This window comes from Pollicipes pollicipes, unplaced genomic scaffold (assembly GCF_011947565.3).
Source record: "Pollicipes pollicipes isolate AB1234 unplaced genomic scaffold, Ppol_2.1 Scaffold_5724;HRSCAF=6776_pilon_pilon_pilon, whole genome shotgun sequence".
Classification (NCBI taxonomy): Eukaryota; Metazoa; Arthropoda; class Thecostraca; order Pollicipedomorpha; family Pollicipedidae; genus Pollicipes; species Pollicipes pollicipes.
Window position 1 is genome coordinate 29,391,528 of NW_023596746.1, and position 23,746 is coordinate 29,415,273.

Below are 23,746 nucleotides of genomic sequence, written 5' to 3' on the forward strand. Positions count from 1 at the left end.
AGTTGACGACCCTCGATATGCCAGCATATACGTGTTACAAGACATGTAGTCGTAGTACTAAGTAACAATTATTTGACGATACTCAGTACGGGTTCAACATCTGGTCGCCATTGGCATCTGTCAGGCTTCGGTGGGCTGTTCGCTTCGCATGGTCATGCAGCCTGTACATCCAAGAGGATATCAGCAGGTCGAGGGCTGGGAACCAGTTCTGGTCTCTTTTTGGGAGAGGCTGTCCATACCGCGATCGAGTGCAGACATGGCCCGACATCCGTGTCATTGACTTTCAGACTTTCATATCGTTGTATCGCCCATAAATGGCTATGTTCCGCGATCAATCTTCTTATAATTGTCGTGACTGAACACTTGACGCAGCGACAAATCCGGAATATTTTAGGTCCTTTAGTTTTTTATGAAATGAGGCTGAATTGGCGACTCCGATCGTGCAGCATGTGCTGTTATTACGGTTGCTGTCGTTTATCGTTCCTCTCGCCTTCCGGCTTCTACCTACGTGTTGACTCCGGTCTGTCCACTGTCGTCCCACGTCTACGCAGCACATCCTCCGCCTCTTATTTCCCGAGGCGGTCACCAGCTGACTGCGGAATTCCCACCGGTTCAGGTGGACCCGTGACGTCACGTTTCACAAAGCCGTTATAATGCCACGCAGGTGAGGGCGGCGTCAGAAACCCACGGACGGACCAACAGCCACGGTACAGGCCAGCTCCAGCCTATTCCGCTACCGCGCCACCTGTGACTACAGCGTTCAAGGCAAGTTTACATATACTTCATATTGTATCATTGCAAAATCAGCCCGCATTTACATTTGTTCCAAAATTCCGTCACTTTTATTACCTTGATGGTAGTAGCATTTAAAAGCTTAATTTAAGCCGCCAACAGGCGACGAAAAAGTCTTAGCGATGTGAGGTGCAGCATATAAGCAAAGCTCACTGCATTTTTGGGGCTGCCATATTGGTGGTGTCTAAGCCAGCCGTGGACAAAAACGCGCTGTGAAAAAAATCGCGCCGTTGAACGCACCTAACCGAATCCGCCGTCCGCAGTGATGCGTCTCTTCCTCGGATCGCTACTGGTGGTGGCTGCGCTGGCGATACCGCCGCCGCCGCCCCAGCACTCGGCGACGGGAAGCCAGGCGCAGACCGACGCCAGCCAGCTGACGGACGCCGAGCTGCTGGCGGCGCTCTCAGGCGACACAGCCGACGTGCCGCCGGCGCCGCTCGCGCCCGCCCAGCAACAGGCGGGCGAGGCCGACCACCTCACTGACGCTGAGCTGCTGGCCGCGCTGGGGCTGGGCGCCAACCAGGGCACGCTGGAGCGCTGTCAGTCCTCGCAGTACGTCTGCGTGCCGTACTACCTGTGCCGCGAGGAGGAGATCGTCACCGACGGCGCGGGCCTCATCGACATCCGCTTCGGCAACAACCAGCTGGATAACGATACGGCGCCGCTGACGCACTCAGAGTGCGCTAATTTCATCGACGTATGCTGCCGCGATCCCATGGCCAAGCCGGAGATCAAGGAGCCGGAGTATGTGCCCCGCTGCGGCCGACGCAACGATTTCGGCGTCAACGCGCGCATTGTTGGCTTCGCCGAGGGTGAGTCACAGTTCGGCGAGTTCCCCTGGATGGCGGCCGTTCTGCGCGTGGAGGCGGTGGCCGACGAGGAGAAGAATCTGTTCGTGTGCGGCGGCACGCTGGTGCACCCGCAGGTGGTCATGACAGCCGCTCACTGCGTCAACAACCTGGACCCGGCCTCTCTGCGCGTCCGGCTCGGTGAGTGGGACACGCAGCACACGACCGAGTTCTTCCCGCACGTGGATGTGGCCGTGGCGGAGGTGGCGGTGCGCGACGACTTCAACGGCCGCAACCTGCACAACGACGTCGCGCTGCTGTTTCTGGCGGAGCCGGTGCAGCTGCAGGAGCACATCGACACGCTCTGCCTGCCCGACCCGGCCGTCGATTACACTGGCGCAGAGTGCGTCGCCACCGGCTGGGGCAAGGACCGCTTCGACAGCGGCCAGTTCCAGACGGTGCTGAAGCAGGTGGATCTGCAGCGCGTCGGCCATGACTACTGCCAGAGCCAGCTGCGCACGACGCGGCTCGGCTTCCGCTTCGTGCTGGACGACTCCTTCACGTGTGCCGGTGCGCCGCCGTCGCTGACGACCCAGCCGGGTCCGGAGGAGGCCAAGGCGGCCGACACGTGCACCGGCGACGGCGGCTCGCCGCTCGCCTGCCGCGACCCCCTCGACCCGGAGCGCTACGTACACGGCGGCATCGTGGCCTGGGGCATCGGCTGTGGCGAGAAGGGCATCCCGGGCGTGTACGCCGACCCGCAGCAGTTCGTCTACTGGGTAGACCAGCTCATCAGCGAGTACTTCCAGCTGCCGCAGTCTTATTTCGGCCTGAAGCAGCCGATCCCGCAGTCTGCACAGGTTTAGACTCGTACTCTGTGATATGGAGCTTGACAGTGTGAGTACATGGCATGAGTACAAACAGTGAATGTAGGCACAACGGCCGTAACGAGTTCCTAACGGCAGCTGAATGGGAGATGCTTCCTTTTGGGCCTGTAAGTCGTTAAGTACATTCCTGTGGCATGTGCGGGCTCCTATTATATACTGTCGTTGCAACATGCGAGTGTGCGACGCATTGATCTTAATATATGTGTAAAACCACAATCAACATCAATATGCTGCACGAATGGTTGGATGTGATGGGAAGCTGATCATGACCAGTGGTAGGCACTTACCACTAAAACGGACAGAGATTTTGGAGAGACCAGCTCAAAGTGATCGGGATGATGGTCCCACGAAATGGTCAAGAAGCCCTGTACGTTAGAAGTTAGGTGATTACTGAGCTGGCATTGTGACCTGTGCAATCATTCAAACAGTATTGATATGACAGCAGCCTCAATGATAATCATGGATGCGGCCAAGAAGTATCGATATTGCAGAATGATCGGAAACCAAAGTGTCTTCCAGGTGATGCGAAATAGTTACGGGCTGTCTTAACAACTGACAGGTAAATAAATGGCCGGGCACCAGCCGGGTCAAAGTGGTCAAGTGGGTTTAGACGATCCAGGCGCACTGTTACCAGGTCACCACAGACTTCACACCAGGTCTAACCTCAATGGTTAGACCTGATGATAGGTAGTATGCATAAAAGCCATGGGAGAACGAGGCCGAGTTTCCATTTTTCAGCTGGATGAAGTGTTGTATTTACAAATGAAGCGTGTATATCGACCGTCTGTTTTCAAAAGTGTCTTGCATTTTGGGCTCCTCCCAAAAGTTTGGTAGCCATCCATTGAAGCGAAGATGGCGCAGCTGCTTCGAGAACTGACGACCACAATAACGATTGGTATGGGATGGGATCGCCGGTTGCAAAAGGAGTTGAGGTCAGGCACCTGGCATTCATTGGCGTTTGAAATCGACTTGGCGGTCGCGGGTGGTTGTGATGTCCGAGGTGAGTTTTGTTAAATGGTTCAGTTTACTTGCGATATCTAGAAGGACGAATAAAATCCGAGTCCGTAACATTTGTGCTGGTGGCCCAGCGAAAACGGATTCGAATGGGCTGGAATGTTGAAAATGGTTCGTGATCTTTTTATTAAGAGTTGCAGTATACTGCACGAGCTAGGATGTTCCTCACGGCCACGACGATGCTCAAAATTCAGACCGTAACGCAAGTTTAGTGGGGGACAGGCACCGCTTGGTGGCATTTTGAGTGTGGCAGTATTTCATACGAAGTTGTGGATGCAACCAAGTGCAAAACTGACAATATTTTGGATATTTTAGTTCGTTTAGGATTGGGATACTGCATATGAAACCAGACCATTTTTTACCTCGGTCAAAAGTGTAAAACTTTGTGTATTGGTAGGGCTTGTTACTTCAATAATAGGATGCAATTCCATATTGTTGTCATTGCTTCTTGTGATAGCCACTGATGGGTGTGGGGGGGGGGGGTGTTCAGTATGGTGCTAAAATTTGATATCTTTTGTTTTTAGGTCATAACTGCATTACCTGCAAACTTTTAGTTAAATATAAGATTACGTGAGGACTAGAATGGTCGTTCATATCCAATTTTCAGGTGAATGTATGTTTACAACTTACAATACTAACATTCCATAGTCCAGCACTTTAATACATTTATATTAACCCTGCATGGTTTAAAGTGCTTTGTACTTAGTTGACTTTCAAAGGTTTCTAAATGTGTGATACTTTACTCTTGTGTATTTGGCATTCTATCTATATCATGGATCTATCATATATAGGGGCTTTAATTTTGCATTCAGCTATACTGGCACATTTTTGACATTTCTTATCTACACTGATGATATAGATTCAGACCTAGCATGAATCTTATGATACTTAGAACTGTATAAATGTTGTCATGGTATGGATTCTGGGGCATTTGCTAGAGTATGGAATGTTGGCTGTAGTTGTATTATTATGTCACAAATATTACTTGGCATGGAAAGTGAAAGTAGTGACTAACTTTGAATAAAATTGTGTAATACCATTGGACATTCTAATTTATACTTTGCTCCCATAATGCATTTGATCTAGTGAGCCTTTTCAAGAAGCAGTTTGCCATGATAATGCTTAGTTGGTGTCATGGTAATTAGTTAAGAAATAATACAGCCATAGTCCTTTAAATCTTTTTGAAGTTCATGATTCTGTAGGAACCAAGACAAGATAGTAAGCATGACATTTTTGTATTTTCAGATGACAGTCTCATGGTCAAACATGTGACAGAGGTCATGTGAGGATAGAGTCACAGAAGTGAATTTTTCTCTTTGCAAAAATATCTCGCAATTATACACTTAAAATTCCAGTCCAATTTATGCACACAAGCCCCAGGCTATGTTATGTGACTCACACTTGTTATTGTTGTCCAATGCCTTATGATTTAAAGGTGAATGGATGTTTTTTCCCTGCAAATGTTTAGCAAGTTAACAATAAATCAATCTCCCATTGTTTTGTACTGTAGACATGAATGCTGTGTAAGTTCTGCCACAACATGATCTTTGAGTGTCTCAGAACCCAAGACTCCCACCACTCATATTCAGGTCCAAATATGCACTAGACTAAGGCATCGGTAACTTATTTTCAGGCTTTGGAACTGAAGGAGAAAGGCAATGCATGCCTAAAAGATGGTAAATACCATGAAGCTTTACTTCACTACAGTCATGCAATCAAGAGGGAGCCAAACAACCATCTTCTGTACAGCAACAGGAGTCATGTACTCCTGAAGCTTGAGCAGCACTTCCTAGCTCTTGAGGATGCCAAGCGAACTATTCAGCTGGATCCCAAGTGGCCAAAGGTATGCATTTTCATGCCAGGATTGAGCATCTGCATCCTGGGAAGCGTACAGAAAAGTTCCAACCTCCAGATTCTTGTTTATGATCATGTGATTCTACCACTTCATTTTCGCCAGATTTAGTATGATTGCTGAGTGCTTAGGTAGTATGGCGTTTGCAATAGTTGGCGTCGTTTCCGAACTCAAACCACTGCACACAACCAATATTCCTTTCAAAGTGATGTAACCCGCAGTATGTAAATGTTTTATTTCTTGACATGGACAGTCTGGGGTCATCATCAAGCTATGTGAACCATAAAATGATGCATGAACAGGGATGTTTCAAGTTTGCTCACGTCATGCCTGAGACGTCACGAGCTCTGACACGCCCATGGCCGAATGCAGCCTGTGCTCATTGCCGACTGGTCATCTGGTCGGCGAAGCCTGGCGGCGCTGCGCAGCTGGCCTCGGCTGGCGCTGACGGGCCGCCGGCCACGTTGCAGGGCTACTACCGCCAGGGCCAGGTGGAGATGGCAGCCGGATTCTTCGCCGACGCGTGCATCTCGTTCACGCAGGCGCTGGCACTGCAGCCGCACGACCCCACCCTGCACGCGGCCATCCAGGCGGCCGGCGGGGCGGCGCGCGCTCAGCGGGCCGGTAGGTACCCCTGGCCGCGAGCTGGGTGGGCAGGAGACGCCGGCCGTCCAGGCGGCCGGCGGGGCGGCGCGCGCTCAGCGGGCCGGTACATACCCCTGGCCGTGGACTGGGTGAGCAGAGGTCGTCGGCCATCCAGGCATCCGACGGGGCGGCGCGCGCTCAGCGGGCCGGTACATACCCCTGGCCGTGGACTGGGTGAGCAGGGGTCGTCGGCCATCCGGGCAGCCGACGTGGCGGCGCGCGCTCAGCGGGCCGGTACGTACCCCTGGTCGCGGGGTGGGTGGGCAGGAGACGCCGGCCGTCCAGGCGGCCGGCGGGGCGGCGCGCGCTCGGCGGGCCGGTGCGTACCCCTGGCCGCGAGCTGGGTGGGCAGGAGACGTCGGCCATCCAGGCAGCCGACGGGGAGGCGCGCGCTCAGCGGGCCGGCATGTACCCCTGGCCGCGAGCTGGGTGGGCAGGGGATGCCGGCCATCCAGCCAGCCGGCGGGACGGCGCGCGCTCAGCGAGCCGGTACGTACCCCTAGCCGCGGGCTGGGTGAGCAGGGGTCATCGGCCATCCAGGCAGCCGGCGGGGCGGCGCGCACTCAGCGGCCTAGTACGTGCCCCTGGCCGTGAGCTGCGCGGGCAGGGGGGCGCTGGCCACGCTCGGGCGCACGACATGTCCTACATCCTACGGCGGATGGGGAAGTGAGAGCCACCCAGAAGCTGGCTATCTCGGTTGTCCATAGTACACAGTGACTGTTGAATTCTGTTTTGTAATGGAACGAACCCTGCATAGTGAGCTATTTTGGCGTTGCATGCGCGTGGCCATGTACGTTTGCGCCCCAAAAGTGCCAAAATGTGTCTCACGTTGTTTTGGGCTCATACGATTCCACACTCTATAACGCACTGCCAGATTAGTGACGGTGGCCGTGTCTCGTTTTCCCGAACTTAAACGTCACCGTCCGTGACTCTGTTTCAATGGGCTGGCGTTCGTCGCATCTCATGGTGCTATGCCTCAGTCCCGCAGTTTGCGGCGCTGAGCCAGGTAGCCGACAGTCGACCCGCATCGGCGTCGCTCACTGCCACGGCCTGTGACGTCAGCGATGATGATGTCACACGGCACTTCGATGCCTCGTGGTTCCACCACACGAGCTATACCTTTGTTGCAGGGGACCGGCAGCTGCCGTACCTTGGCGCTGGAGTCGGCATCATCCTCGGCGTTCTTCTAGTCCTGGCAGATGTGTTCACCCCGGCGCCGAAACTTAATGTAAAGAGTGCTGATTCACGCTATGGAAGTTGGTTCAGCGTATGGCAGGAGTGAAGGAACATCCGACTTTTGTACCATTGTGAAATGGAGTTGCTGGACATGCTCGAAGAGCCCATTTTTGTCGAGCCCCGTAGGTCGGAATGTTACTGCTGCTGAGAAGCGAACCCTTTTCATGTGCTGTGCTCCCAGATGTCTTTACAAAATGATTCAGCAAACCGACATGAAGCGTAGTGTGCGGCTTCTTGTGTCACAGACCGATGCTTTTACGAGTGTTTTCTACTGATGTGTGTTATCATCGCACTGATAGTTGGTATTTGCCCCTGTAATTATAACTATATCTGATGTTGCTTATCGCCTCTGAATTGCTAGCATGTTTTGGGAACTCATGCGTCACGACGAAACTGAATCGACGGCGTGGTGCGCTTCTGCTGGAATGTAGACGGGTTTCTCCGTCAGCAAGGGCCGGACAAATATCAGTAGCATCGCACGCGCCCTCCGTCCACAGCACCCGGTACCTCAGATCCTGCTGGTGCTGCTGGTGGCCGGCGCTGGGTACGGCGTCTGCAAGGCGTACAGACTGTACCTGGCCGGGCAGCGGCGGGGGCTGCTGCAGCCGCCGCTGGACCTGCTCGCAGGATCGTCTGAGGCTTCGCAGGCCGGTGGGTGACTTTCCGGCGCCGCCGGTCCGGTGGGTGGCCAGGGGTGCGGGTCTGGTCGCCAGCCGGAGCTCTGCGCCGCGGTCGGGCCCGTGCGCTGCGGGTGTGCGCAGCCGGGTTCGCGCTTGAGCGCAAGCCGCCCACGCGCTTGGCGGTCGTGTGTCGGTGCGGGACCGTTGCGGCGCTCGGCCGCTCATGAGCAGACGTGAGCGTTGTCGCACATCTTCCCCCCGCGCCCCGGTTCTGTGGGATGTCTTGCTCGGCATCAGACACGTACATACCCGGAGCCCGACAGAGATCACAGGATTCCATGGGCATGGAACCCTACGAGGTTCTGGATCCACCTTTGAGATCCAGGCACATGTCTGCTCGGCGCGTCACCGGCGTGACGCTGGCGGCGGGGGCCGGTGGGACGCGGTCGACGGGCCCGTCTTTACGCCGTCCCGTCCACTGCCCGCAGACGCGCCGGGCGAGGGCGAGGGCGCCGAGCCGCCGCCCGCCCGCCACCACAAGTTCACCAAGGCGCAGGCCCGCAGGCGCTACCGCAACGGCAAGCGGTGATGGGCCGGCAGCGGTGCGACGGCATGGACATGGCGGCGGCCAGTGACGGCGGACGACGGAGCCCGTGCCGGCCGGCCGCGCAGTGGCGGCCGAGAAGCGTGGGCCAGTGCTGGCCGTCCGAGCAGTGACGGGCGGCGGCAGTGACAGTCCGAGCCTGGTCAGTGACGGCTGCGAGGTGGCGGCCGGAGCCGGCCTTCCGACCGGTGACGGCCACCCGAGCACTGACGAGTGCTCCGCCGAGTGGTGACGGGCGCGCGAGCACGAGCTGCCGCCCCGCGTCACCGATAACCCCAGGTGTCGAACCATGGCGGGCTCCCAAGCCGTGGTCGCAGACACGTCTTCAGCTGGGATGGCGGCTCGGCAGCGAACGGCGCTCGGAACAGTGTGCAATAGTGAATACAGATGAGACTAGTCTGCTTTTGTTATGTGGGTGTGCGGTGCTCTGGATCACATTCACGCTGAGTACTGACCGGCGCCTTCCTGGCGCTGACCCTGCTGACATGGCTGATGCTAACAGTGGTGAGTGAAATAGACAAGTGCATTTCATTGTTGATCTGACCGAACTGCCTCGCAAGTATTTGTGTTGCTGCAGCCGTTCAAACTCAAACTTAGTGTGATGAAAATTGATCCGGCTTTTGGAAACATTGAAGCGATTGCATCATTGGACAGGAATTACAAGGAATGTATTGTGGTGGCTTATGGAGCTCTAAAGAAAAGTATGATCGACCTTACAAATTACTAGCTTCAGGAATTATGGAACATCCCTTTGCGCATTTTGTCCAGCCATGCCCCTGGCAACATACATGCGCCGCCAAAAACTCTCCAAAACCCCCGTTGTCTTACTGAAAACATTAGCACGCCCGTTTTGTTTTTGTGTTTGTACCGAGAACTTTTGCTAACGCCGACTGCGAAAGCAACTCCCCACCGGGTGGCTAGCGTCGTCCGAGGCAATCCTCTGTGGTTTGCTCTATTGACGGGTGAGGCTGGTGGGTGATCAGAGGCACGGCCCCGTGGTTTGCTCCAGTGAAATGAGCGAGGCTGGTGGGTGATCAGAAACAGGGTGGTTTGCTTCAGTGAAGTGAGCGGGGCTGATGGTTCATCAGAGGCAGGGTAGTTTGCTTCAGTGAAGTGAGCAAGACTGGCGGGTCATCAGAGGCAGGGCTCCGCGGTTTGCTTCAGCGAAGTGAGCGAGGCTGATGGGTGACCAGAGGCAGGGCTCCGTGGTCTGCTCCAGTGAAGTGAGCGGGGCTGATGGTTCATCAGAGGCAGGGTGGTTTGCTTCAGTGAAGTAAGCGAAGCTGGCGGCTTTTTAGTCAGCGCTTCGAAGTTTACTCCAGTGAAGTGAGTGAGGCTGGTGGGTCATCATAGGCAGGGCTCCGTGGTTTGCGAGGCTGAAGGCGCCGAGGTGAGCTGGGCTGGTAAGTTGAAGGCGAAGGTTGAAGGTGAGCGAGACTGGTGTTGTTCTCGTCATCGGCGAATGGCGGCTCCACGGTGCAACCTATGACGTCACAGGTGGCGACGTCAGATAAGTTAGTGCGTGCTCTTTGCTTGGGTGTGCATGGGATGTTATTATCCCTACGTTGCCTGCCCTTCCTGCCAGTGTGGAAGGCAGGCCACTCCATGCAAGTTGAGCAGTTGATGCGTTATAAAGCCTCAATGACCACGCGGTTTCGTATGACGTCATATGAAGCAACTGGGTAGAGCCGTATTTAACTACTTCGTCAACTACGCCCTTTCTTTTTCTGCCACAGAGACACATGCGTTTTGGCCGGACGCATGTTCAGGAGATCGCATTCTCTCAATGCGTTCACTCCCCTTGCTGCTGCAGTGATACGCACTCCACTGTTGGCGTGAGCCCTGCAGCCGCGACCGCTGGACAGAAGGCCATGCTCGTGTACGTTTGACGCGACCGCTGGACAGAAGGCCATGTTCGTGTTCGTTTGACGCGACCGCTGGACTGATGGGCGGATCCTGACCGGATGGCGTCAAATGAAAATTTATTGAAACACGAATTACAGCGAAGAGCAAGGCGTACCAAATGGAACATAATGACCACCACAACTAGTTTGAAAAATCAGGTTTGTGAGGATAGGGAGGCAGCGACCAAGTGTCGAGCAAGTGTTCGGCGTGGGAACCGCCCGGCCCGGCAGCGCGACAGAGACGCGCTCCTACTCACATGGTGCCTGGTGAAGAGGTCCCCTGTTCACTCACGGCCGTGGTTTATGTGGTTCGATATTAGGTTACCGTGGGACCTCAGGCTCGAACAGGTCCGCCCTTTCTAGTAAAAGGCCTATGCGATCCCACGCGTGGTGGTCTAGAAATATTGTTATGACGTTGCCCTTGCTAGAAACACTCGTGCACAATCATAGGACAGATACAATCGCATCGCATAGTTGTACCTGCGATCACCGATATGAGTTAGTACATTAGTAGCGAAGTTATCTTAAACTCTGCGTGATGTTTTCTAAGGCCCTGAGTAGAATGACTATGCCAACCTGGAGTATATTGGACGGCTTGCAACAGTATTACGCCGTGTTCAATTCACGACATGTAACGTCGCGTTTTTCACATTGAGCCGTGTGCTGACTCGCTATTATTTTAGCCGCAAAATACACTCCTGTTGACATTTACATTCGTTTACATCTAGTTATTAAATTGGCATCTTTGTTTTTGGCACTGGTAATGCATCGATTTGTTACAGCGATGCTTTGGTCAGCCCGGGTCGGCCGCAGGTGCGCGTCCGTGCTGGGCGACCTTCACGGTTGTGTTGCAGTTGCAGCGGTGCTGGGCCCGCCCCGGCTCGGCCGCAGGTGCGCGTTCATGCGGCGTGACCCCTCCACGGTTGGGCTGCAGCGATGCTTGGGCACAGCAGCCGTTGAGTCATGCCGCGGGATGCAGTCCTGTGCTTCCGGCGAGGTCGAGCGTGTCGGCGGGCATGGGCTGGTTCACGGACGACGGCGACGGCCTTGGTGACGCTGCGTACAGTGACATGTGGGTCGCTTCCTGTATGTTGTGGCCTAAGTCGCGACGCGGTAGCCCACAATACGTCGCGCCGTCCTCGGAGGCTCCTCGGCGAACCCAAGCGCCGCGATGCGCTAGAGGGTGCATGGGTCGGCTCCACTGGGCCGGTTCCGCAGTCTCCGGGGCGACTTGTTCTCACGTCATGACGACCGATTCGGACCGAGACGGAAAAAGTCGCCATAAAACGAAAGTGTTCCTGAACGAGTCTCTCACCAAGGGGTGGTCAAAAAAGGGCCCATTTCCAACAAACTGTTTAAGATGGAAAGGATGACCCGCGTCTGGAAGGCATTCACTAAAAATGGAATTCCTTGCTTTAATATAGTCAAAGATTCTCCGTTCAAAGTACTCTCGATACAGCAACTCGACCTCGTCCTGCGGCGGAACCTTCCCATGGGCCTCCGCTGGACGGCGGCCGGCCGCTCGCTGGGCAGCCGCCGCGGCAGGACCGGCCGGCCACGACACGGCCGGCCCCGGGACCCTCTCGTCGAGGTGCCCCTGCAACCGCGCCTTCGACGGAATCACTGCCGTCGCGAGAGCCGGCTGCTGTGCTCTCGGTCGGGTCGCTGACGCCGGTGTCTCCAATGACCGTCACCGTCGCCTCTGCCGTTCCGGCTGTGGATGCTGTTGCCGTGGCGTTTGCAGCTTCCGCGTGCTCTGCGCCGTTCCGGCGCAAATACACAGTGCGAAGAAGTTATCTCTTTTCGTGAAAGATGGGAGGAAGATAGCGAAATGCCTAATCGTCCGACGATATTTTCTCCAAGGACGCAGGAGCAAAAGATAAGCAAGGCTAGCTGGATTGCGTTTACTCTGTTTTTCTGTCATCGTTCATTAACAAATTTCGCTCGGTTGTTATAACATTCTATGGCCGACTTCAAAAGCTTGCGCATGTAAGCTGCGCTGTGCTGTTTTCGCAATGACGAGCAGCGTGCATTGCAGCGGGGCCCGGGAGCAACAGAAAAGTTTAAAGCCATACGACTTCCATACATTCATGGCGCACCGAGCAAGGCTCGGCGCGGTGCCTTGAGCGCGATAATTTTGTTTAGCACTGCATTGGCAGACAAGGGCAAGGGGTGTTTGCTTCGTTTGTTTTGGTTGCGGAGTTGTGGTGAGTGAACAACATACCATTTGTTTACTTATGTATAGGAAGCTGGAAAAGCGTGTTGGGTATTGCTGCATGCTCTGTAGCGCACCCTTCGTCTTGCATTCGACCGGGCAGGCACGCTTCTTTGAGCACAGTTCTTGTCGTTCCCATGTGTCATAGATTTGATGTAAAGTTGTGCCCGACTTGAGCATTGGTTGCTGCCCTATTGGTACGGTATTTTCACCTTGTTATTGAGTATACGATATCACGTTTGCAAGGTGTTTGCATTGGTCCTTGTCATTGTCACTTGTCACCAGCTGCAAGTGTTAGCTCTGTCACTGTATGTATGCAATGGAGTTAAACACTGACTATTATTTGTGTTGTCAGATGACATTTTTCATGTCATTTTCCTTCTTTCTGTATTTTTAGGTTTTTAATAACGTGCTTAGATGCATGTGTGGAATTCTGTGCTGGAGTGCTACTTATATTCAGAGGCAGTTTATGACAGATTTACATTTGTTTGCTTTTATTCCACTGTGTTATTTGCATGTTAATTTTGAGATGGCTAGAGACTTGTAAACATCATACAGTATAATTTTGTCAACTTTTTAAAGAAGGTCAATGATATCTGACTTTTTACAGTCCCTATATACTTTTCAGCTTTCAGCTTTTTCAGAAGATAACTAAGCAAGCAAGATGGCTGTTGATAACTCCCTGGTGGAGAAGTCCATGAGATCAGTGTTTGGTAAGTGTCTGTGCATGTGGTGCTCCAGTCTTTTTTCTGTTAAGTACATCAATGGGGATGTCTCTTAACAAAAGTGAATACTGCTATGGATGCTGAATAATATCTGACTGTTATGAAGTCATGAAACTTACATTTTCATCTTTGAAATTGATTGATTGGCAACTAATAGGTCAATAAAATGGAGAGAATCCTGCAGAATAATTTTAAGGCTTGTTTGGTTCAATTTTTGGTAAAAGTCTTATCACCATGTATTAAGTAAACTGTCAGTTGGAGTTTGCTTAATGTAATGAGAATTCCACCTTTCATGAAGGCACAGCAGACTAAATCCTATAGCATTCACACACTTACCACATCGCTGATTGATCCAAGAGTCACTGTGTATGGTCTTACCAAGTCTATCAATTCTCCATATCAAAATCAACAAATTTATGATGATTCATAGGTGTGGCATTTGTGACCAAAGTTTGTGAACAACACAGCTTCTTGGTTGGCTTCCAAATAACAGACAGCACTACATGCATGCTTAGTTTGCATGTCTATTCTCGGTCCACATCCTTTTGTCACAGGGATAAGCTTCAAAAGAGGTGACATTAGCCGCCCTCTGACCGATTAGGCCGATTACTGGCGTGCTAATGGCTCGGACGGTTTTGGGTTATTTGTTTGAGCAAGCACATTAGCCCACACCACATGGTTGGTTTCACTTCTGTGTCAGCTCTGGTCGCTGATACCTGCCAGAAAGCTTTGGAAAAACTCTGAGATATGAATCCATGGTTTTCTCGCGTGAGAGCGTGCGGCCGTCAGCACGCACGCACTCACAGTTGACTGGTGCGATCTGCCGTTTTCTCGTCCGTCAGAATGTTGATCTCGCATGACTGCGAAGCCGGTTAATCGAGGTCTGAACCCGAACGCGACCCGCGCTCTTCTGCGTATTTTTACCGTCATTTCTCTGTACTTAGAGTTTGGCTGTTTCCAGGTTAATCGAAAGGGTGGAGAAAAATCGAGGTAATATTGTGGTGTTGCAAGAAATTTGTCTTGATCCAACGGCCTGCACGTAAATTCCGTAAATTTTCATAGCGGAAGTTTCAAAGAAATGCACTTCATGTTGCTGAAGGCTGAGCCTGCAGTCGATGGTGGCAAGGATATCAGTTTGTGGATAGCAGGACAGCCTGGCCATTATGGGCTGGCGTGCTGAATGTGGGTCAGTAATTATAGAAATCATAGATCGGCATTGTGGAACGCTAACATGGTTTCTACGTCTTCTATTTCCATGTATTGCTGTGGTATCAGTATCAACATTTTGTAAAACATGTTGGTATCCGTTCTGTCTCCCACCCCTCGCCCTCCTTCGGCACCGGCCATCTCCGGCGCCCATTCTTGCTTGGAAATCGATCCACACCTGGTGTCAAAATTACGACCACAGTAAGGTCTGACGATTTATTCTTGTGATTCGATACTGATGGTGAACTTCCGAGTCTGCATGTGAGCTACAACCATTATCATTAAAAGGAAATATTTTAGATTTACCTAGCGACAAGCTAAAGTAGTGATCTATGCTTACTTGCCCTAAGCGCCATTTTATAAGCATTCGTCTGGGCGGTAGTACGGTTTGCCTTGGAAGTCTCGTGGTTTTGTACCATCGGGATGTCACCTACTGTAAATTTCACAATGACTTTATCTTCCTCTAGTGCCCTCCAATGTCCTCATCTTTTTGACTGTCCGACCTGTTCGCCTGTTCTCAGTCGGTAACATACCGTACGAGGTGACCGAGAAGAAGCTGAAGGAGATCTTCAGCCAGGTGGGCCCCGTGCTGTCGTTTCGGTGAGTGGAGCCGGCGGCGAGGTTTGTGCGAGGCAGCTCGCACCCTGCGCTTGACCCGGGTCGTCTGCTCAGCCTTTCACTCCGAGGAACGAGTGAAGTCACGGGAAGCTGTTGGATTGTTCATGGGGCTGGTCTCGAATCAGATGGAATGGTGGTGACGGTGTGATTTCAGAAAATACAAATACCTTCGTGCACTTACCGCATAATTGAAGCGTGGAGATGGTGTCTAACGTATGTCGCTTTGTGCACTGTAAATTATAAACACAGCACATCTTAACACGTACCATGATTTCGATTCGGCCTTGATACGGCTGCACTGCCGGGTCGCGCTGCCGTTAACCACTGTCCGTATAACCCCTTCCTCCCTCCCTCTCTCCCTCCGTACTGCAGCATGATGAACGACCGGGCGACGGGCAAGCCGAAGGGTTACGGGTTCTGCGAGTACCGCGACCCGGAGACAGCGCTCAGCGCCATGCGCAACCTGAACGGCGTCGAGCTCTCTGGCCGACAGCTGCGCGTCGACAATGCCTGCACGGAGAAGAGCCGCATGGAGATGCAGAGTGAGTCGACGGCCCCGAGGCGGCAGATCGCGGTCGGCGCGGGCAGGCTGAATGCCGGCTGGCGGTGGGGTCGTCGAAGCTTCGGCGTGGCGGATCGTGTTGAAGATGTGCGTGCATTGGTCCCGCAGTATTTACGTCAGTCGGGTTCAGTGGTTACGTTGACATGTGCAGCTAGTTTAGCGGTCGGTGGTCTATGCGCACCGCGATGCGGTGCGTCGCGTGCTAGTGGCACGAAATGGGGGGATCTACCCTTTCCGTGCCAGCTTGCCTCCTGTCCGTCCCGCCGAGCTCCCAGCCGCCTCCCACCGACGGTGGCGCGCGTGGCCGCTGGGCGCACCATCCCCGTGCCTGATTCGGCCCCTGCGGCCGCCGCCGACAGCGCTCATGCAGGGCCCGGCCAGCGAGAGCCCCTACGGCGAGGAGGTGGACCCGCCGCAGGCGCCCGAGGCCATCAGCAAGGCGGTGGCCTCGCTGCCGCCCGAGCAGATGTTCGAGCTGATGAAGCAGATGAAGCTGTGCATCCAGGTGGGTCGGGCGGCAGGCGACGTCAGTCTGTTCCGTCCGGCAGTGGAGGGCGGCGCGGCGGCGCGGCTTTGCGTTGGAGACGCGGCCCCTCCCACTGGCGAGCCTCTGGATGGCAGCGCGGCTTGGTGTGGCGACGCGCCGCGTCTTCCGTTATCAGCCGCCGGAGGTCGGCGATTGGGGAAGTGTACGGACTCAGCACTCAACCGCGTCAGCGGGCGTTCGGTGTAGCTTCGCTGCAGGCAGGTAACCACTGATGGCTACCTGGGTGATGCCGTCGACCGCGTGCCGCGGCGTGGCGCCTCGCGCCCCGTGCGCGCGAGCTGACGGAGCGGTCTCTGCCCCACAGAACAACCCGACCGAGGCGCGCACCATGCTGCTGCAGAACCCGCAGCTGGCGTACGCGCTGCTGCAGGCGCAGGTGGTGATGCGCATCATCGATCCGCAGACGGCCGCCGTGAGTCAGGCCGGGCCGGCCGAGCGGGCCGGACAGGCCGCCGGGACGGTACCGGGTGTCGGATGGCCAATACGGGCCGTTGGGTAGGTCGGGTTGGAAGCTTGCTGTGGTATTGGTGTGGCGGCACAGGAGACGTTGGTCGTGGACTTCTAGCGATGGAGGGCGCTTGACGTAGTAATTTAGCAGCGGTGTTGCAGTTAAATTTTTGTATTATTAAGTGAGCCTCCCTACATGATTCCTTTATCGAGCGGCGATGGCATAACCGTTGCCGCTAGTCGTTTCGTTCAGAGTCTGTACTCTCTTTGAATGTGACGCAAAGCTAGCCCTGCCGGTCAGCGAACCCCTGGCTCCGCCGCGGACGCCAGCTGACAGCCCGCCCGGCCCGCAGACGATGCTGCACAAGTCCCAGCCGGCGCCGCAGGTGCTGAAGCCGGCCGACCCGCCGCCGGCCGCCGCCGCGTCCGCCCCTGCGCCGGCCGCCGCGGCCAGCAGGCCGGAGCCGCCGGCGCCGGCCCCGCAGCCGCCGGCCAAGGACGGCCCGTTCGGACCGCTGGTCGGAGGTGAGACGCTCGGCGGTGGTTGCCTTGGCAAGCGTGCCGGCCGGGATTCGGTCGCAGCCGTCGGTGTGGTGTTTTGTGGGCGCTCTGCTGGTCAATAGCTGCTGCCGTGTGCTGAGGGATGTGATTACACGATGGCATGTAGACGTGTGGTCGCGCGATGTCATGTCATTCGGCCGCATGATGTCATTAAGATATGTGATCACACGATATCATGAAGATGTGATATCACATGATGTCACGAAGGCACGCGATCACACAACGTCATAAAGATGTGTGATCACACGATGCCGTGGTGTGAATAAGTATCATTTCCCTCTAGTTCGTCTCTCGGAACGGCTGACCTGTGGTGTTGGGGCGAGCGTGTGAAGGCACGGCCCTCTGTTATGTCCATCTCCATGTACTGCCGCTGGACCACCGGTAGCGGACCCGTGCCTGACCTCTGACCAGTCCGAGGTCAGACCAAAGGTCAGACATGCCCAGACGCCGGTGGACACGACCTGGCTGAGGCCTCGTCCCTCCCTGAACCTCACTCCCGTCCGCCCCAGGTCAGGACGTGGACTTCCGCCAGGCGGCGACGGCCGGCCCGCCGGTGGCGCCCTCTGGGGCTGACCTCGACATGCGCAAGCTGGACCCGCGCGCCAGCGGCCGCCACGGCGACCAGGACCTGCGGCTGCCGCCGCGCGGTACGTGGCGTGGTTTGGTCGGCCCCAGCAGCCCTGGGGCGGGGACGCGCGACGCGAGCGCGTGCCTCCAGCTTCATAATGGCGTGGTGCTGTCGAATCCTGCGGGCGAGAGTTCAATCCTGTGTCTCAGAAGTGTACGGGCTGTAAAGGTCACACGCTGAATGTTGGCCGTCACAGTTATTTGGTATCTTGTTATTTGGTTAAGGGATCTGGTGGCATGCCGGCCGTGTCGGCGCCGATTATTTTCCAATTCGGTGGATCAGCAGCCGCATGTCTTGCCTCGAACGCGTCCCCGCCGTGTGTCGGCCGGGACCGTGTGGCGGAGTGCCCCAGCTGCGGACCGTTCGACCGTAGCCATCGGCGTGAGCCACGCGCCTCAGGAGGCCGCACTCGAGGCGCCCGTGACACCGGCCTGCGGTGTCGGCAGACGGCGCGCGCGGCGGCCCGCCGCCCGGCCACAGGGGGGACCTGGACCTCCGCTCCGGCGACCGGGACATGCGCGGACCGCCGCCGCAGGACTTCGACGCCAGGTCGGTGGCTATCCCGGCTTCGGCTCGGGGTAGAGCCGTCGACGGCCGCAGTTCCCGAGCTTGCGCATGCGTATGCCATGACGCCGTCACTGGGTTTAGAACCACGCCGTTTTACGCCACTGACTGCCATCAACTTATTTGGTTTGGTTTGCTGTGCGGGCAAATGGATGGAGTGTTCTGAACTTGCACGCAAAGTAGGGTCGTATACCAGTTAATCTTGGCTGTAAGGTCTACTCTTGCACTGAGAGTTCATATGCTTAGTTCTTGGTTTGTCAGTGGTTAGTTCCCCTTCTTAATATCATGTCGTTATGCATATGGTTTTACTTACACCACAGAATGTTTGTTGGCCTCACGTGATAATGTTATTATTCCTCCGTATATTGTTTATCATGTAGACATATTGCCTCCTTGTTCATTCACTCATTATCCACCGCATGCCGGCTGTGATGCCCGGTGCACCGCCGCCGCCGCCGCCGCCGTTGTCGTCGTCGTCGTCGCCGTCAACTCTAACCCCGCCTGACCCCGCTCCCGTCTCAGGTCGTTCGGTCGTGATCCGCGCGCCGGCGGCCCGCCGTTCGGCCGCGGCTTCCAGGAGGCGCCGGCGCCGGTGCCGGCACCGACCCGCGACCCGCGCGAGTCGCGCGACCCCCGCGACCCGCGCGCCGCCGCCCCGCCGGCCAGCGGCGACCGTGACATGCGAGGTCAGTCACTGGGGCGGGCCGTCGGTCTCCACGGCGTGTCAGTGGCGGGTTGGCTCCGTGACGACCGGCTGACCCGGCCGTGGTAGAGGATGACACATTGCACGCCTGGATTGACTGACGCCTAGTGGTTTTCATTGTGTGCAGTTTGGTAGCTGGTCTTGCCATCAGACTCATCGAGCCGGCCCTCCCCGGCGCCCCGTGCGTCGGTGTCGTTTCACGACTCCCCTGTGTGTGTCACGACCGAGTCGCTGCTCATGTTTGTGTTGGCGTCTGCGTCACAGCTCCAGTCCGTCTGTGTCGTCGCGGCTCCCATGCGCGTCACGCCACGTGGCGCCTGCCGCGTGCATCGGTTTCTTGGCTCGGCTGCCGGTTCCTAGGGCGGCTGCCGTTGACTTCGCCCTTGTGCGACGCCTCGCCTGCCTGTCAGTGTCGCGCCAGAGCCGCCGCGTGCCGCAGCGCGGTGTCACACTGGGCTGTGTTGTGTCGACAGGCCCTGCCGCGGCCGGTGCCGGCGGCCGCGGCGGACCCGACCTGGGTAATATCAGTCTGCCAGCTAACCTGGCCGGCGGCGACCAGGAGAAGGTGAGAGGGCGAGCGGGCGAGCGGCGGCCCGCCGACGCTAGGACGCGGCCCCCGCTCACCAGCGTGCTTCTGATTGGATCGGAACCGGGAAGCTGGCCGGCTCTGGTGGCAGGACACGCGCACTTCGGACGCGCCGGCGCCCGTGGCCGGCGATGTTTGTGGCGACTCTCGTGAAAAGCCTATTTACAAGCTGATTGATCGTAGCTTTGTGGCGTTCAGTTTCTGTCATCAGTCATCAGTTATTTCAGAAATAGCGTAGACAGGTTTTGGAACGCTTGGCACTACATTTGAAACCGTTAAGTGTTGTGTGCTGTTTTGAATGTTGTTACTCTGAGCTTGACCTCGACGTCATGGGCAGACGACGTTAGCCACCGAAAAGTGATCTGGTTGACGCCGCTATTGTCTTCATCCGCATTTTATCACGGCACCATGGACATGTAACGCCACATTGATTGCCGATGGTGTATCTCCGGCGCCAGACGCGCGCCTCGCCGCCCCTGTTGCGACGGACGCGAACTAACGTTTTCTCGGGGCGTCGACAGGCGGCGCTGATCATGCAAGTGCTGCAGCTGTCGGACGAGCAGATCGCCATGCTGCCGCCAGAGCAGCGTCAGAGCATCATGGTGTTGAAGGAGCAAATCTCCAAGTCGGCCCGATAGGCGGCGCCGCCGCCGCTCCGGTGTCTGTGTGCGCGTGTGTGTGGACTTCTGAGTGAGCCGGGACTCGCTGTGCCAGCGGGAGGCTGGCCTTGACCCGCCTGAGGACCCGGACTCGGCGGAAACGGGCGGCTGGCGGCTGTCGGCTGCTCTCCTGGCGCTGCCACAGCTGACCGCTGACCTCCCTGGTGACTTGTTGATCCTGTGCGACTGTCGTCGCCGGCCGGCGCGAGATCGCGCCGGTGGTCGCTGAGTGGCCGTGAATCGCCAGGATGGCTCGCGTTCTGTGTTCGCGGTCCGAGGGGCAGACAAGCAGGCTTCACCGCTGTCCATGGCCGTGTGTTGGTGACTGAACGTGCAAGGCTCCGCAAACTATGCGCGCGGCGCCTTAGCGAATACAAGCTCTTTAGTGGTACGTTGGATTCCACACACAGTGCACGTGTTGTATACAAGTGATCCGGCCTAAAATACGGTTATCAGCAGATGCGCTTTAAAACGTGGATTAAGGTGTGCTCTAAAGATATGCCGGTTTGATAGGCGACATGAATTCAGCTACGAGTACTTCATCGCAAAAGTAAATACGAATCCGCGTCACGCGACGAACCTCCTCTGTACCCAACATCCTGTGGTTTAGATATGTATTTGAACATCCCATTCTGATGAGAAAATAGTCTCCACGCACAGTTCGACTGGAATCGAAACCCGTCGAAAGGCAGCCGTCCCACAGCGCGCACAAACAGGCCACAGAAGAGAAACGGGACGCCACGAGGCGCACAGTATTGGACGGACGCCGCCCGCCACTATCCTGGTATTCATACGGTCCTCGCACCGAGTCTGTAGCGGCGGGCCGCTCGGTGACCAGTGCAGTGGCACCTCGCACCGAGTCCGCAGCGGCGGGCCGCTGGGTGACCAGTGCAGTGGCACCTCGCACCGAGTCCGTAGCGGCGGGCCGCTGGGTGACCAGTGCAGTGGCACCTCGCACCGAGTCCGTAGCGGCGGGCCACTCTGTGACCAGTGCAGCGGCACCTCGCACAGAGTCCGTAGCGGCGGGCCACTCGGTGGCCAGTGCAGTGGCACCTCGCACCGAGTCCATAGCGGCGGGCCGCTGGGTGACCAGTGCAGTGGCACCTCGCACCGAGTCCGTAGCGGCGGGCCACTCGGTGGCCAGTGCAGTGGCACCTTGCACCGAGTCACAGCGGCGGGCCACTCGGTGACCAGTGCAGTGGCAGCTCCTCAGCTGCCGCGCTCACAGCTGACTGACGCGGATCACATACGCAGCGCGCGGAAGAGGCGTACTTACGCTATCGTCACAGTTGAATGATACAGAACGCACACTGACCTCACACACGGACGGAATGCAGTCTCACTGGTTGCATTTGTATGACACATTGCGCATGCGGACACCACACAGCAGTAACCTAGAGTCGTCCTCCGAGCAAACACGCCAGCATCCAACAGTCGCCTCACGATGTCCGACCGCGCCGCACCCGCCGGCGGCGCGCCGAACTTGGACCCGCCTGTTCACTAAACATTAGTGATCACCAGCGCCGGCGGCCGCCCCTCCGGCGCCGCTCACTCGCCACACGCCCTCTCGCGCGCTCATTCGTACTCGCATCTGTATCACATGTGAGTCTGCCCGGCTGCGCGGGCGTACGGCACTGGTTCGCGTCGCGGTCGCGCGGCGACGCGCTCGCGGCAGGCGGCCGGCCGGCCTACCGGCGCAGGTCGTTGCTCAGCTCTTGAGCCGCCGCGAGCGCCTCTTCCACCGCGTCGCGGCCGGCCGGCGGCGGCGCCGTCGTCTTGGTCGCGTCCGCGGCCGGCCCGACGGTCGTCGGCGTCGCCTCGGTGGAGACCGCCGGCGCCGCCGCCTCCGTGACGTCGGAGGACTCCGCTGGCGCCGTCGTGGTCGCGGGCGTGGCCTCCGTCGACCCGGGCTCTGTCGCGGCCTCCGGCTCGGGCTGCGCGGTGGACGTGGCGTCCGGCGGGCCGGTCGCGCCCTCCACCGTCGCCCCGATCGTCTCCGGCCGCGGTGTGGAGGTGCCCTCCGGCTGCGTCTCGGCGTCCTGCCCGGTCCGCGGCCGGCGGCGCCGCGCCGGTCGAGCCCTCGGGCGCGGGCTCCGTGGTCCCCGCCGCCGCGTCAGTCGTCGGCTCGGGCTCCGGCGTGGTGGTGACGTCACCCCCCGGCGTCACGGCCTCGCTGGTCGGCGTGGAGGTGGGCTCCGGCTCTGGGGTCGTCACGTCGCCAGCCGCAGCCCCAACACCCTCCGGAGCCTCGCTGGCCGCGGCCGCCGGCTCCGGCGTCGTGCTCTCGGCCGCTGCCTTCGCCTCCTCGCTGACCTCCGTGGCAGCTGGCTCCGGCTCGGGCGTCGTCGCGTCGCCCGCCGACGCGCCCTCGGTGGTTCCCGATGCGGACTCCGGCTCAGGGGTGGTGGGGGCTTCAGCAGCCTCGCCAGCACCTGGCGCCGGCGTCGTTACACCATCAGTCGCCGGCCCGGCGGCGGTCGTCGGACTCCTGTCCAGGCTCCGCAGTCGTGGTCGGCTCTGTGGCATTCGCCTCCTCCGCCATCTCCTCCAGCACCTTGGCGCGGCGCCGGTCGTCCAGGCTGTTGTTGACCGGCAGCAGCTCAGCTTCCTCGTGGCGCGTACCATGGTGCATCTCGTCCTCCATCAGCGACGGCGGGTTCACCGGCTCACCCGGTACCTCGTTGTTGTCCGCCGCCTTTTTTGTCTCTGTGCCGTTCTCGGCGGCGCCTAGCCCCTCGAGCGCCATCAGGGCGTCACCGCTCTCGACCTCAGCCGCCGTCTCGGCCGTGGGCGCCGGCTCGGTCGTGGTCTCCGTCTCCGGCTCGGGCGTCGTTGTGGCGCCGTGACTTTCCCACTCGGGCGCGATCCCCATGGCGTTCATCCGCGACAACTTCTCGTGCAGGCTGATTGCGTCGCCGTCGGGCTGCAGCGCGGCCCCGCCGGGCGGCAGCGGTGTCGTCTCCGACTCCGGCCCCTGTGTCGTCGTCTCGCCGTCGAGCGGGGCGCCGCTGGTGGCCTCCTCGGGGGCCGGCGTCGTCTCGGAGTCCGGGCCAGGCGTCACTGGCGCCGGCCCCCCAGGCAGCGTCGTACTCTGAGGCTCCGGCTCGGCCGTCGTCGCCGTCTCCGGCGTCGTGCCCGCGAGTGCGCCGCCGAGGAGGGTGGCCAGGTCGGGGTGCTCCGTACTGGCAGACTCCGACTCCGACAAGGCCGCGCCGAGAAGCGCCGCGAGATCGACCGCACCTGGTGTGGTCTCCAACTGCGGCTCCGGCGTGGTCTCCGGCTCCGGCTCCGGGGTAGTCGTCTCGCCGTGCTCGTGGGCTGAGTGGTCCACCAGTCCGAACCAGTCGTCGTGGCCCAGAGGCGTCGCCGTGGTCTCCGCTTCC

The 23,746-nt window shown here is 57.6% G+C and overlaps 3 protein-coding genes across 3 annotated transcripts; all 3 read left to right on the plus strand.

Annotated features, from left to right (window-relative positions):
• Positions 1–689: 689 nt before the first annotated feature.
• Positions 690–2,687, plus strand: LOC119103842 (phenoloxidase-activating factor 2). Its single transcript, XM_037227506.1, has 2 exons — positions 690–765; positions 1,056–2,687. Exon 2 carries the CDS (start codon positions 1,058–1,060, stop codon positions 2,444–2,446), a length of 1,389 nt encoding a protein of 462 aa, XP_037083401.1. The 5' UTR covers positions 690–765; positions 1,056–1,057; the 3' UTR covers positions 2,447–2,687.
• A 640-nt stretch (positions 2,688–3,327) lies between these two features.
• LOC119103847 (hsp70-Hsp90 organizing protein) lies at positions 3,328–9,196 on the plus strand. Its single transcript, XM_037227512.1, has 6 exons — positions 3,328–3,467; positions 5,115–5,324; positions 5,804–5,957; positions 7,109–7,206; positions 7,712–7,865; positions 8,323–9,196. The coding sequence occupies exons 1-6, from the start codon at positions 3,459–3,461 to the stop codon at positions 8,421–8,423; spliced, it is 726 nt and encodes a 241-aa protein (XP_037083407.1). The 5' UTR covers positions 3,328–3,458; the 3' UTR covers positions 8,424–9,196.
• Positions 9,197–12,447: 3,251 nt separating this feature from the next.
• On the plus strand, positions 12,448–20,754 carry CstF64 (cleavage stimulation factor subunit 2 CstF64). The gene is made up of 13 exons (XM_037226362.1): positions 12,448–12,549; positions 13,186–13,270; positions 15,010–15,088; positions 15,479–15,648; positions 16,028–16,173; positions 16,520–16,627; positions 17,016–17,048; positions 17,148–17,187; positions 17,733–17,870; positions 18,298–18,404; positions 18,996–19,101; positions 19,592–19,683; positions 20,226–20,754. The coding sequence occupies exons 2-13, from the start codon at positions 13,222–13,224 to the stop codon at positions 20,340–20,342; spliced, it is 1,185 nt and encodes a 394-aa protein (XP_037082257.1). The 5' UTR covers positions 12,448–12,549; positions 13,186–13,221; the 3' UTR covers positions 20,343–20,754.
• The last annotated feature ends 2,992 nt before the right edge of the window (positions 20,755–23,746 follow it).

Bases quoted from the DNA above. Each gene is read 5' to 3' on its own strand.
- CstF64 (XM_037226362.1), top strand. From the start codon at position 13,222: ATGGCTGTTGATAACTCCCTGGTGGAGAAGTCCATGAGATCAGTGTTT. The intron at 13,271-15,009 runs GTAAGTGTCTGT...GCCTGTTCTCAG, and splicing joins GTCCATGAGATCAGTGTTTG to TCGGTAACATACCGTACGAG. The intron at 16,628-17,015 runs GTGAGTCAGGCC...CCCGGCCCGCAG, and splicing joins TCGATCCGCAGACGGCCGCC to ACGATGCTGCACAAGTCCCA.
- LOC119103847 (XM_037227512.1), top strand. The intron at 5,958-7,108 runs GTAGGTACCCCT...CCTTTGTTGCAG, and splicing joins GGCGCGCGCTCAGCGGGCCG to GGGACCGGCAGCTGCCGTAC. The intron at 7,207-7,711 runs GTAAAGAGTGCT...CTCCGTCCACAG, and splicing joins CCCCGGCGCCGAAACTTAAT to CACCCGGTACCTCAGATCCT.
- LOC119103842 (XM_037227506.1), top strand. From the start codon at position 1,058: ATGCGTCTCTTCCTCGGATCGCTACTGGTGGTGGCTGCGCTGGCGATA.